At 40.2% G+C, this 13,005-nt stretch overlaps 1 protein-coding gene across 2 annotated transcripts in view; it reads right to left on the bottom strand.

Moving 5' to 3' along the window:
* The window catches only part of NT5DC1 (5'-nucleotidase domain containing 1), a 142,415-nt gene that overhangs the window by 24,713 nt on the left and 104,697 nt on the right, over window positions 1-13,005 (bottom strand). For both annotated transcript variants that reach the window (XM_043592158.1, XM_043592159.1), the window contains exons 7-8: window positions 3,405-3,579; window positions 1,473-1,570 (exon numbers count right to left, since the gene is read on the bottom strand). In XM_043592158.1, coding sequence (XP_043448093.1) covers window positions 1,473-1,570; window positions 3,405-3,579 — 273 coding nt within the window. The remainder of the gene's footprint in view (window positions 1-1,472; window positions 1,571-3,404; window positions 3,580-13,005) is intronic.

Raw genomic sequence — 13,005 nt, 5'->3', positions numbered from 1 at the left:
TCCCCTTGGACCCCACGCTCATCCATACAATTTCCTAATTGTTAGTCCCCGCTGAAGAATTTGTAGGCATGTCAAAACATGATTTCTTAATCACCACACCACCCCATACAAACTTTTCTTCTGTAACCTTCCTCACGGCTACATGAGGATTCACTCCTTTGCTCAATTAAAAAAAAAAAGAAAAATCAACAAGTCATTTTTGATTATCTTTTCATCTGCTGCTTCTGAAAGCATCACCAAGTCCTACTGTCCATCTCCACAATGCATCTTAAATATGTCCCCTCTCCATCTCCAGTACTACTTCCTCAGACCAAACTACCACGGTGTCTTACTTGGGACACACTTAGTGCCTGGTTTCTTCTTCCCTCTCTCCCCCCCTCCCTCCCGCCCTTCCTCCCTCCCCCTCTCCCTCCCTTCCTTCCTCCCTCCCTTCCTACCTTCCTTCCTTCCTTCCCTCCCTCATTTCCTTCCTCCCTTCTTCCTTTCCTTTTCTCTTTTCTTTCTTTCTTTCTTTCTTTCTTTCTTTCTTTCTTTCTTTCTTTCTTTCTTTCTTTCTTTCCTTTCTTTCTTTTTCTCCTTCCTTCCTTCCTTCCTTCCTTCCTTCCTTCCTTCCTTCCCTTCCTTCCTTCTTTTCCTTCCTTCCTTCCTTCCTTCCTTCCTTCCTTCCTTCCTTCCTTCCTTTCTCTATTTTTGAGAGTGAGAGAGAGAGACAAAGTGCAAACAGGGGAGGGGCAGAGAGAGTGGGAGACACAGAATCCGAAGCAGGCTCCAGGCTCTGAGCTGTCAGCACAGAGCCCAATGAGGGGCTTGAACTCAAACTGGAGATTGTGATCTGAGCCTAAGTCAGGCACTTAACCGACTGAGCCACCTAGGCACCCTCATGGTTTTCCTCTTTCTATTCTTCCCACATTCAATCCATTCACCACCCTCAGCCAAAGAGCTCTCCAGATTACCCGTACACCTCAAACCCATTTTCAGTGTATGAGGCTGCGTGCTTCCTTAACTTCCCCGCCTCTCTCTTCCCATGAGTCGCTGGCCTCTTCTCCATCACTGGAACTGTCTCAAACTACTGCCACCCCTCCTCTGCTCTTCTCATTACCTGTCCCTCAGGTCCTGCCTGGTAAGTCACCTTTTCTGACTTTTTTGGACAGGCCTTCCCTGGTCAGCCCCTCTAAAGTGCCCTCCTGGTTTACTCAGCAGGCAGGCATTTCCTGTTGGTTTTTTCTTTTTTTCCCAGGCACATTCGTCATGACAGGTAACATGGCCTATGATCATCCCATGCATTTATTCACCTGCTAAGTAGCAGTATTTGTTTATGCATTTCTGTGAGGGGGGAAGAAGACTTGGTATCACTTGTATACCCCTGGTTGTATTTAACACAGAACTTTGCACCTGATTGTCAGCCAACAGGTACTTATGAAGTACCTGAATGAACAAATCTTAAATAAGGAAGAAACAAAATGTTAACTCACCGAGCGTCCAGAAAGGTCTTTGACTTGGTAAATGGGAGAAGAAACCAGGCTTCAATGCGTTTGTAATCACAATGTCAAAAAGATCTGTAAAATCATTCCTAAAAAGCAACAATATTTTTCATAATTTTAAGAAATTAGAAAAAGCCCATATAAAACAGAACTTCATCTTTACCTATCAGACCACAGAATCATTTCTTACCTTTTGATTAACTTTTGCATGGTTTCTATATATTTTATATACAGAAATAGGAAGTGGTTGAGCAAAACTTTTCCTGACGAAACCTTGAAGTATAAACGTAAGGGGAAAAATGCGTATTAACTCATTAACTCTGGGTGCGAAGCTGGCTTTCTCATGATGGTAATAGTTACAGTGAGTGAATTCAATGGCTTCTAACAACAAAAATATTCATGAGCTGTATCTTCAAATGTGGGCCCTGAACTTTGTCTCGATTTATTAGCAGGAAAAGGTATTGATAATTTTGTGTGTTACATGGGTCCTACAGAAAGCTAGCATGATCAAGTCAGGTGATATCTTTTAGAGTGTTCACATATGAAGAAGGCATCTTCTTTTGAAAATCAGTGTGCTCTTATAATGTGGTAATTTTTAGATAACAACAATAATTGTTTTTTGGCCTGTATTTAATACTACATTAAGGATCATTTGGGATGGCAAAGGGTAGATGGGATTCATTACAGCAATGGGGAAGACAGTAACTACAAATCTAAACTATGCTAAAGAGACCGTAAGATAGGAAGAAAAACTTTGGTTATCTATGCTAATGACAAAGAAGGTAAGAGTGCTTATTCTGAAGCATGGTCCCATTATCAGGACAGCAAATAGTCTCACAGTCTGAGAGGCACTGGGCAAGGCATCCAGGATTTCCACCTTAATTCACTTCAAGGACCCCAGGTTTATGTATTATTAAAAAGCAGAAAATCTACTGGCAGATCTAAGTATATCACAGACCCATCTAGGCTCACATGTGCTGAGGAACATGGACACCAGGAGGCTAAACAAGTCAGCCAGAGGTCAGTTGTGAGGGTTAAACTTGCTTCATATTCCCAGCAATTCAGTATTTGCTGAAATCCTAGGAAACGTTAGGGAGATCTAGTAGCCCATTTTAGAATCTGGCTCTGAGCATGGATATTCCCTGGTATTGCTCACAAGAATGACAGAAGTATTAAGACGTCCTGAAACTTATCAACTACTCTCATACTTCACCTGTGTTACGCTTATTTAAACTCCCCTCTCGGCACCTTTTGGGATGAGCACTGGGTGTTGTATGGAAACCAATTTGTCAATAAATTTCATAAAAAAAAAAACAAAACTCCCCTCTCACACCTATGAGATATTATTGTCCCATTTTTAAGATGACGAAATCGAGGATGAGAGAGGCGCAAGAACATACCTCAGGTCTCAGAGCAAGTTGCAAGGTAGGCCTTGAACCCATATGTGTCTTAAGTCTGTGCATTTGTACTGCCTCGATTTTCAAGGATGTCAGGCCCATCGCCGACTGTGCAAAATGGTGAAGTACACGGCTCCCCACTCAAATGGCTAGAGGCGCTGTACTCCAGGTCTGTATGTACCTGGGAGTGAAACCTACAACTCCATGTCCCTCAACAGTCATCCAAAGCTGAGAAACCAAATTCATGGAACACTGCTTGAAGGACATGTCGTTTACCAACCTTTCAGAACATCTAAAGCCCAGACCACCGGTAGGCTGGCCCCCGGTAACACTGCTTTGCTAAACTGTACCTGGGTGGTGTTGCTGTCGACAGATGTTGAGGGATGTTACGAGAAACAACTACATGTCTCTCAGCATTGTCTAATATAAGGATACGGTCATGGTCAAGCACTTTTAAAACAGCACGAGCCTAATTTGTTATCCAGTATTGTAGAAGACCATGAAAATGGAATGACTCATTACTTACCCAAGAATATATTCACAGAGAAGTCGACAGTAATCACTGTGAGAACTTGTAATTAACAACAGAATTTTCCCAGCATTCTTTAGCTGTCGAAGCCACTTTTTCACAGATTCAGGACAAGTGTGTAAATATCTGCCTGGATCTCTCTTTATTTCTGGAAAATATATTCCACAGTTTTCTGAAAAATAAAAATGTCAAAGAGATTTCTCTTTAAAAAAATTGTTTGAGAGGAGGGGCCAACGTGGCAGAGAAGTAGGGGGATCCGAAGTTCCCTTGTCTCTCCAACAAAGCAGTGTTGAAGCCAAAGGACTTTGAACTCCAAAAGTCCAGGAGACAGAGACAGATTCACTTCTAAAAAAAACTGTTTGACTCTGTATATTCTTCAAACAAGTTCATCTCTCTCAAAGCTATAGATAAAAAGAGAAAAACTTGGTTCAAACATAGCAATGATGCCATTGTTAACTGCTTCTTAAGAATACTTCCTGTTCTGGGGAGTCTGGGTGGCTCAGTCGGTTAAGCATCCGACTTCAGCTCAGGTCATGATCTTGTGGTTTGAGAGTTTGAGCCCTGCATCCGGCTGACAGCTGGGAGCCTGGAATCTGCTTTGGTTTCTGTGTCTCCCTCTCTCTCTACCCCTCTCCTGCTCGTGCTCGATCTTTCTCTCAAAAATAAATAAACATTAAAAAAAAGGAGAATATTTCCTATTCTTTACTTAAGGACATGACGAATGAAAATGTCAACTGAGAATGTTGGATATTTGATAAGAACTGATAAACTATTGAAATAGATAACAGAGGTGCCTGGGTGGCTCAATCAGTTAAGTGACTGACTGTTGATTTCACCTCAGGTCATGACCTCATAGTTCTCAAGATTGAGCCCCAAGTCAGGCTCTGAGCTGACAGCATGGAACTTGCTTGGGATCCTCTCTTTCCCTCCTTCTCTCTGCCCCTCCCCCACTTGTGCACTCTTTCTCAAAATAAATAAATAAAAACTTAAAAAAATAGATAACATAAAAAAGAATATAATCAGCAGGGTTTTTTAATTTCTTGAAAAAATGTTTATTTTCGAGAGAGAAAGAGGAAACATTCTCATGTGGGTGCAAGTGAGCAAATGGGGGAGGAGCAGAGAGAGAGGGGAACAGAGGATCTGAAACAGACTCTGCACTGACAGCAGAGAGGCTGATTTGGGGCTTGAACTCACGAGTCATGAGAACATGACCTGAGCCGAAGTAGGACATTTAACCCACTGAGCCACCCAGGCAGACGCCCCTAATCAGCAGTTTTGAGTCCGGAAAAAACCTTACTGCATTTGGAATGTCAATTAATAAATATTCTTTCAATCATTCAACAAATATTTGCTGAATACAAATGACAAATAACTATTCAGATAATGCCCCAGAAAGGCATCTTTGGCATGAAGCCAGTGAGAGGGGAGCTGGGTTCTTCAGAGTCACAATTGTGTTGCAGATGGAATTCAGACTAGAAAGCCAGTCTAGTACAGCCTGTGAGAGGTGCTGAGATGTCAAATGGAAAAACCAGCTAGAAAAGGTCAGAAGGCACAGCAACTGACAGCAAAAGGACTTCAATCACTGAGCAGGGCCAGCAGGCGTTGACCCTTTGAGTCTTTAGAGAGTCCAAGGGGTCAGTCTGAGCTCTGGGACAGATGGTGCCAGTATCTCCAGAAGTTCTGGTCAGACCCACCCACAATGCTTGTCAGGGTGCCTTGAGAGTGGTGCATACTTAGCAGACACTTGCAGGTTTGCCTGAAATGCTACTAGATTCATAAAGTACTTCAGAGGTATTGTTCTGTGAGGGGTAGCATTAATAAACAGAAAAAGAGAACCCAACTTCTTTAACTACTAAGAAAAGGACACAAGCATAAACAAAACCACAGGAGAAAGAGCTTGTAATGAATGATAAACTCTGCCACAGATGTGGGCTATACCTTTAATTCTGTACAGTCTCACGCACTTAAAATAACAGATAATCAAAGTTATTATTTCAAGAATAGCAAGAGGAAGAAGAGTCTCTAAGCAAAAAGCCAAAATGAAACAAAGACCAGAAATGGTAGCAAACACTGTTGTCTGCCTGCCCAAATCCCACCGCTTCTCCTTGGCTGGAGACACTGCTTTTCTATGAGGCTGCACCCTCTTCTGAGGGGCTGGGTGCTCAGGGAGGTCTTGGGTCTCTATCAGTTGAACCTGTCTTGGTGATTCCTTCCGCCTGCAGTGCAGTGAATTGTTTAGGAAGTGCTGGAGCCCTGTGACTGGTCAGTGGGACCTGAGAACTCTGAGACTCTCTGGAATCTTGAATACACCACCAAGAAGACATCTACATACGAGTATACGTCCCCTCTTCTACTCTGTGCTTTGCTAGGCTTGCACATTCCACCTAGAAGGGCAGCAGCTCTCCTCAACACAAAGCTCACATCTGACATAACCAGGATGGCCAAGTGGAAATCTGAAAGGAACCTGGGTTCCTGATGACATCATCAGGTTTCTGATTAAGACACTGAATGATGGGGCGCCTGGGTGGCGCAGTCGGTTAAGCGTCCGACTTCAGCCAGGTCATGATCTCGCAGTCCGGGAGTTCGAGCCCCGCGTCAGGCTCTGGGCTGATGGCTCAGAGCTTGGAGCCTGTTTCCGATTCTGTGTCTCCCTCTCTCTCTGCCCCTCCCCCGTTCATGCTCTGTCTCTCTCTGTCCCAAAAATAAATAAACGTTGAAAAAAAAAAAAAAAAAAAAGACACTGAATGAACTAACCATTGCTGAAGGTACCAGTCAAACTGGGAACTTCCGGTCACATGACTCAATTTAACAACAGCTTAAATATCAAGTATATCTCTTATTTGTAGCCTACAGTCCCTCTACTCAGAAAATGATATACTGCAAGAATTAATCACAACCAGACCAAAAAATAACAACCCCCACCCCCTCCCATGTTACAATATGAGAATAATATACAGACATACAGAGACCCAGAACAAAAACAAAGTTCACACTCTTCTTGTGTTTTGCCGTACAGGAACACTATGTAAATCTCTCTAATCTCTTAATATTGTACAAACTATGTAATGACCCTTAAGTAAAAGTCTACAGAGAAGAGAAGGTAGTAGTAAGAAAGGGCTAATTTAAGGCAGAGAAAATTAATAAAATGAAATAGCTAAGAATTTGTTTGGTGAATGATTATCGAAGTAAAGGGCAGGGGCAGTGTCCCTCTCAGAATTTCCCAGAAAAACAAAGCTTCTATAGCAATAGAACTATTACGGGATGGAAAACAAAAGGTATGTGTATATAATGCTGAAAACATTTACATACTTAAGCATCTATATTCAGAAACGACAGCTGAGGGGCTCCTGGGTGGCTCAGTTGGTTAAGTGGCAGACTTCAGCTCAGTTCATGATATCCTAGTTTGCGGGTTTGAGCCCCGCATCAGGCTCTGAGCTGACAGCTCCAAGCCTGGAGCTTCGGATTCTGTGTCCCCCTCTCTCTCTACCCCTCCTCTGTTCACTCTCTCTCTCTCAAAAATAAATAAACATTAAGAAAAAAGAAAGAAAGAAACAACAGCTAAGAAAAAAGGCTATTTTTTCCTTAGCTGTATGTACTCAGTGTCATCTAGTGATCAAAATATGAATTACTGCTACAAAACTATTCCATTTCCAAATGAATAACAAAATAAAGCACGTACATTTAAATACTGTATTTGAAAATTCTTGCCTAAATTAGTTTTATTAGTTTTCTTTAGAGTTAATCCAAAAGAGTCCAAACATAATACCTTAGTTGGAGAAAATGACTCTCTGTGGCAATAATATGGGTGTCCTCATTTTGTTCACAAGACAGATTAAGGTGAACTAAAAAAGGTAAGTCCTGTACAAACAGTTGCCCAATAGTAGACTATGGGTTGCTATTATTATAAACAATCACTGGCTGCTGTTGGGGAATATATAGTTATTCCCGTAACCTCAAATCGTTAAAGGAACAGGAGATATAACTACACAATACACATCCATCTTCTTTAAATTTTATTTTTATTGCAATCTAGCTGACATATAAGCATTGTGTAAGTTTAAGATGTACAATGTGTTGATTTTCTGTATTTCTATATTGCAATATGATTACTACCTTAGCGTTTGCTAGTACCTCTATCATGTCACATAACTATCTTTTCTTTTTTGTGGTGGGAACAATTAAGGTCTCTTAGCAATTTTGGAGTTTCTAATATAGTACTGTTGTCTATAATACACACTCATATTTTTATTGAACTAAATCAAGGTATTAAACCAAAGGAAGTTAGGTTGAACACACTACATTGGATAATAATGGTCTATTAAATTATCTCCTTGAAGTGACTGTAACCTCCTAAGGGTAGGGAGCCTGACTTTCTGCTTAGCATGGAACAGTCATTCAATGAATGAATACTTAAATTAGTGCAGGGGCAGACCCAGGGATATTTATGTTTATTTAAAGTCAAAGTAATAATATGATTTGTAGCATATAATCTAACTGTGAATGACAAAAAATTGTCTTATTCATGTCCTGTCAAAGTCATTGTATCTAAATTACCTTCCATTTTTTTACCCCTACTGAAAAAATCATGTTTAAATATAATTTTTTTTTAATTTTTTTCAACGTTTTTATTTATTTTGGGGACAGAGAGAGACAGAGCATGAACGTGGGAGGGGCAGAGAGAGAGGGAGACACAGAATCAGAAACAGGCTCCAGGCTCCGAGCCATCAGCCCAGAGCCTGACGCGGGGCTCGAACTCACGGACGGCGAGATCGTGACCTGGTTGAAGTCGGACGCTTAACCGACTGCGCCACCCAGGCGCCCCTAAATATAATTTTATCTTGATAAATTAACACTGACTGCACAAGATGGGGAATTTACACCTAAGGTAGAAGGAAAAGAATGGTCTTGTTTGTTCTCAACACACAAAGTCGCCTGTGTTTTTACTTAACTTTAAAGCAATTCTATTTCGCTGCCCCTTTATATAACTCATTTTTCTAGTCTTTGCATCCCTCTCACATCCTTAGATGCTGGTGTTTTCTGTATACAGATGGGATTAAAAGTACATTTTTTAAAAAGCTAGTTCTAAAGAATAAAAGTTTACTGGCCCTCTTATATTAAGAATATTGGTTAATAAAGAGTCATGAAAATAATAGCAAAGTGTTGCAACAATCTGATATGCACATGAAATGTCCTGCTTGTATCAAACGTGACTGAGGATTTGGGGACCTCTTGTGGTTAAAAAAAAAAAAAGCACAACTGGAACATTAAAAACACTTTTTTAGTTTAACAGACAATTGTGTCACATCACTATTTCTATTATCATGGAATAAGTAAGCATTTTTCTTGTTAACTGTGTCACTACTGTTTGTGTGATTTGTGGCTGGAGTTTTCAAAGCTCTTGGCCAAGGGGATTAGAGATGCTGGGATGCCAACACCTCCACCATCAGCCTCCACTTAAGGTCTGTTGCTCCCACTGCAGAACATGATACAGGAGAGATTAAAATGTTTACAACCTTTACAAGTTATAGAACAGCATGTTAGTGAACAGCTGAAATGTTTAGCTCTAAATTGTTCAAATGAACCTGCTGCAAGAGATGATATAATTAATTTTCTGAAATTAATTACATTTCAGAAATGTACACTACATAAATTTGGGGCCAAGAGATGCTGAAATATTTTTTGAAGGATAACAGAGATAAGCAATCTCAGACCTTGTCTGATAAAGAGAAAGCTTTTATTTATAGAGGGCAAACGATGAAACAAATTTAATATTAGGACAGACTTCCTTTTTAGGGTCCCTTTATGGTTTTTTTCTATCTAATATATTTGTAAATAAAGAAATCTAGAATATCTAGGTTGAGTGAAATGAAAATCTACATGCTAAATATAATGGTTGGTAAAGGACAACAAATAAGAATTGGAAAATGAAGTACATAATGTAATGAAAAATCATTTATAAAATTTATACTTAAACAGTATTTGACTTCTATCTCTGTATCGTGACCTACTTGGAAGATTCTGATTTAATTGGTCAGGGCCGGGGTGATGACACTGGTATATATTCTTTTAAGTTTATTTAGGTATTTTGAGAGAGAGAGAGAGAGAGAGAGAGAGAGAGAGAGTGCAAGTGGGGTAGGGGCAGAGAGAGATGGAGAAGGAGAATCCTCAGCAGGCTCTGTGCTGTCAGCTCAGAGCTTGATGTGGGGGTCAATTTCCTGAATTGTGAGATCATGACCTGAGCTGAAATCAAGAGTCAGAAGCTTAACTGACTGAGCCACCCAGGTGCTCTGACACTGATATTTTTTTTAAAAGCTCCCCAAAAGCTCCACATTAAAGTAACTTTAATGTGCAGCTAGGATTAAGGATTATTACTCTAAGATCTAAGAACTAGGACTCTTGCTATTATTCTCTCTATATCCTGCCTTCCTCATTGTATGCCATAGGCTCTCAGAGGACAGAGCTTCTTAATTTTACAGTATCTTTATAAGTTAACATACAGCCTTATACCTAACAGGCAATCAATACATATTAATTGCTGTTGATGTGTGATGTCACACATAGGCACACTGAATGAAGGACCTTGTCTGATAAAGAGAAAGCTTATGCTGGAGACCAGTGTGAAGAGAAGGGAAAGGATATGAGGGTTGAAAATTTATAAATTTAAAAAAAATGTTTATTTATTTTTGAGAAAGAGAGAAAGAGAGAGAGAGAGAGCAGAGGAGGGGCAGAGAGGGAAGGAGACACAGAATTGGAAGCAGGCTCCAGGTTCCCAGCTGTCAGCACAGAGCCTGACATGGGGCTCCAACCCACAATCTGTGAGATCATGACTTGAGCCCAAAGTTGGATGTTTAACCAACTAAGCCACCCCGGTGCCCCACAGGGGGTTGAACACTTAAATGCAAGAACACAGACAACGCTAAGGGAGACTGGCTTGATATGTTTGACCCAATAGAGGGGGTAGTAAATTATGCTGCTTGAATCTGTGATTCCCAAACCTGGGATCACAATGGTCTGTGTAGCACTTGCAACAAATATCCATTCCTGTGCCCCACTCCACAGATGTCCGATGGGGCTCCACAGATTCACGGCTGGCTGATTAGACATTTGCAAACCTGTAGATGGATCATTTTAATCTTAGTCTACACCAGTATCTACACCTCCATGGTGATGTCACAGCCAGATAACTTTAGTCAAAATGAACACCCACTGCCACAGCATCTCCTCCTCTAATATTTATCTCTGCTTTATGTAGACAATCTTTTAAAAATTGACCTCGAAGAATCTTTCAATTCTTTGAGAATTTCTGTAGATAAGTGGTTCTCAAACTTTACCGTGATCAGAATCACGAAGAGAGCTTGTTAAAACACTCTTATTAGAGTTTCTGATTCAGTGTGTTTGGGTGGGGCTTGAAAATGTACATTTCTACCAATTTCCCAGGTCAGCTGATAGTGGGACCACACTTTTGAATATTACTGCTGTATTAAACCTTTATAAAACCAGATAGTTTTTTTTTTTTTAATTTTTTTTTCAACGTTTATTTATTTTTGGGACAGAGAGAGACAGAGCATGAACGGGGGAGGGGCAGAGAGAGAGGGAGACAGAATCGGAAACAGGCTCCAGGCTCTGAGCCATCAGCCCACAGCCTGACGTGGGGCTCGAACTCACGGGCCACGAGATCGTGACCTGGCTGAAGTCGGACGCTTAACCGACTGCGCCACCCAGGCGCCCCGATAGTTTTTTTTTTAATCCTTTTTCTCCTAGAAGAAAATCCTCACTATTTGGGCGAAAAGTGCAAAATCAGAGCAAGCATGTTTAATATTACCTGATGAAAATTCTCAAACTTGTGTCTTATGTTAAAATGAATCTAAACAAACAAGGTTTTAAGTTTGTAAAAATGATTTTTATTTCTTATAATGGAAAGATATATTCAAGGGTAAATATCTGATGGGATTTTTTTCACAGTATTAATTTTACATTCTTTTTCATTTATCTATCATGAGAGTAGTAACTCTGTAGGTAAAGCAGAAAAGCCTGTGCTTTGGAGTTAGATTGGCCTAAGTTTGAATTCCAGGTTTGCCACCTGCTATACTGGTTGTATGATTTTTGAGGAAGTCTAGAAGCACAGTTAATGTTTACTAAAGCTCATTATAATTGGAGGGGTATTTGCATGTTCTTCTGTGTGTTCACTTTATTATACATATCACATCACAGGAAAACACGTGTAGTGGACTGAATACCCAAGGGGGCTACAACAGTCTCTCCCACCTCATGTGTGTCTAGAATTGGGGTTGAACTGTTCCATTCCTTTGAATGCCGACAGGCCCTTGTATTACTTCAACCAATAGAATGGGGGCCAAGTAACACTGTGTTAGTTTCAGGAGTAGCCCTTAACTGGCCTGGGAACTTCAACTTTCTGTCTCTTGGAAGCCAGGGCCAGGTAAAAAGTGCAACCAAGCTCAGACCACCATGCTGTGAGAAGCAAGTCTGAAGAAGAGCTTAAGTGCACATGCTCTAACTGCCAGAACAATGAGTGAGCCCCCTCAGACATCCAACCTAGTCAGGCCTTCTGATGACTGCAACCACGTGGGAGACCCCAAGTGCAAAGCACCCAACTCAGACCAGAATATCAGTGACAATAACAAAGTGTGGCTTTAAGCTACTAAGTTTTGTGGTGGTTTCTTATGGAACAATAGAAAACCAGAACAAGATACTTTGGAATAGTGTCATAATTCTAATTATTATCTCCATGCAATTCAAGATATATTAAGAAAACATTTGTTAATGCTTCTAGAAACATTTGAAATACAAGCAAACAGGCTCTAAATTGTTTTTGTTCACCTCCAAAGAATAACTCAAAGGTTCCTATTGTATACATATTTACAGAACATAAATACATGCATGGCTTATGTTAACATAAATCTTTTGAACAGTTTAAATAAAACTAAAATTAGCAAGTATTTAAGGCACATTCACATAGCACTTCTGACTTCTCACATACTTCAAATGTGAGCTACTTAGGAAACTGAGACAATAATCACCAGTTGCTGAAGTACATAGTGATTACAACAGGAAAAAAATAAATCTTTTGGGATGTTTATCCCCTGTTAACCTCAAATCAAAAAGCATTTGAGGTTTCTTCAAAAAATAGGTTGGTCTTCAAACAAACATGCATTGTAAAGATTATATTTTATCACAAGGGTGCACTGTTTCCTTAATTACTTTAGCTGACACACCCTCAACATCTTCGAAATATCTTTTCTTACTAATAAAGCCAAAAGTATGCAGAACTATGACTAACGAGGAGGAAATCAACTTCAGAACGCGCATAAAGATTACAGTCACTAAAGATGACTTATCCAATATCTGGTCTCAGTGTATTATACAAACAGTAAAGCCCTAAGAGCTAGTAAGTCTGTGCCACTTCTGTACCTAGGACACACGGAACTTTGGGAAACAGTTCTTTTAAGGAGGCATTAATCTGTTTTTCACCACACGTTTCCACCCAAATCTGTACTGCATCAGGTGTATCCTCTATATATTTTTGCAAAATGCCACCTGGCCAGTTACTCCAAGTTGATTAAAAAAGAAAAAGAGAAAA

The sequence above is a fragment of the Prionailurus bengalensis genome, chromosome B2, assembly GCF_016509475.1.
Source record: "Prionailurus bengalensis isolate Pbe53 chromosome B2, Fcat_Pben_1.1_paternal_pri, whole genome shotgun sequence".
Taxonomy (NCBI): Eukaryota; Metazoa; Chordata; class Mammalia; order Carnivora; family Felidae; genus Prionailurus; species Prionailurus bengalensis.
This window is presented reverse-complemented; position numbering and strand designations above follow the sequence as displayed.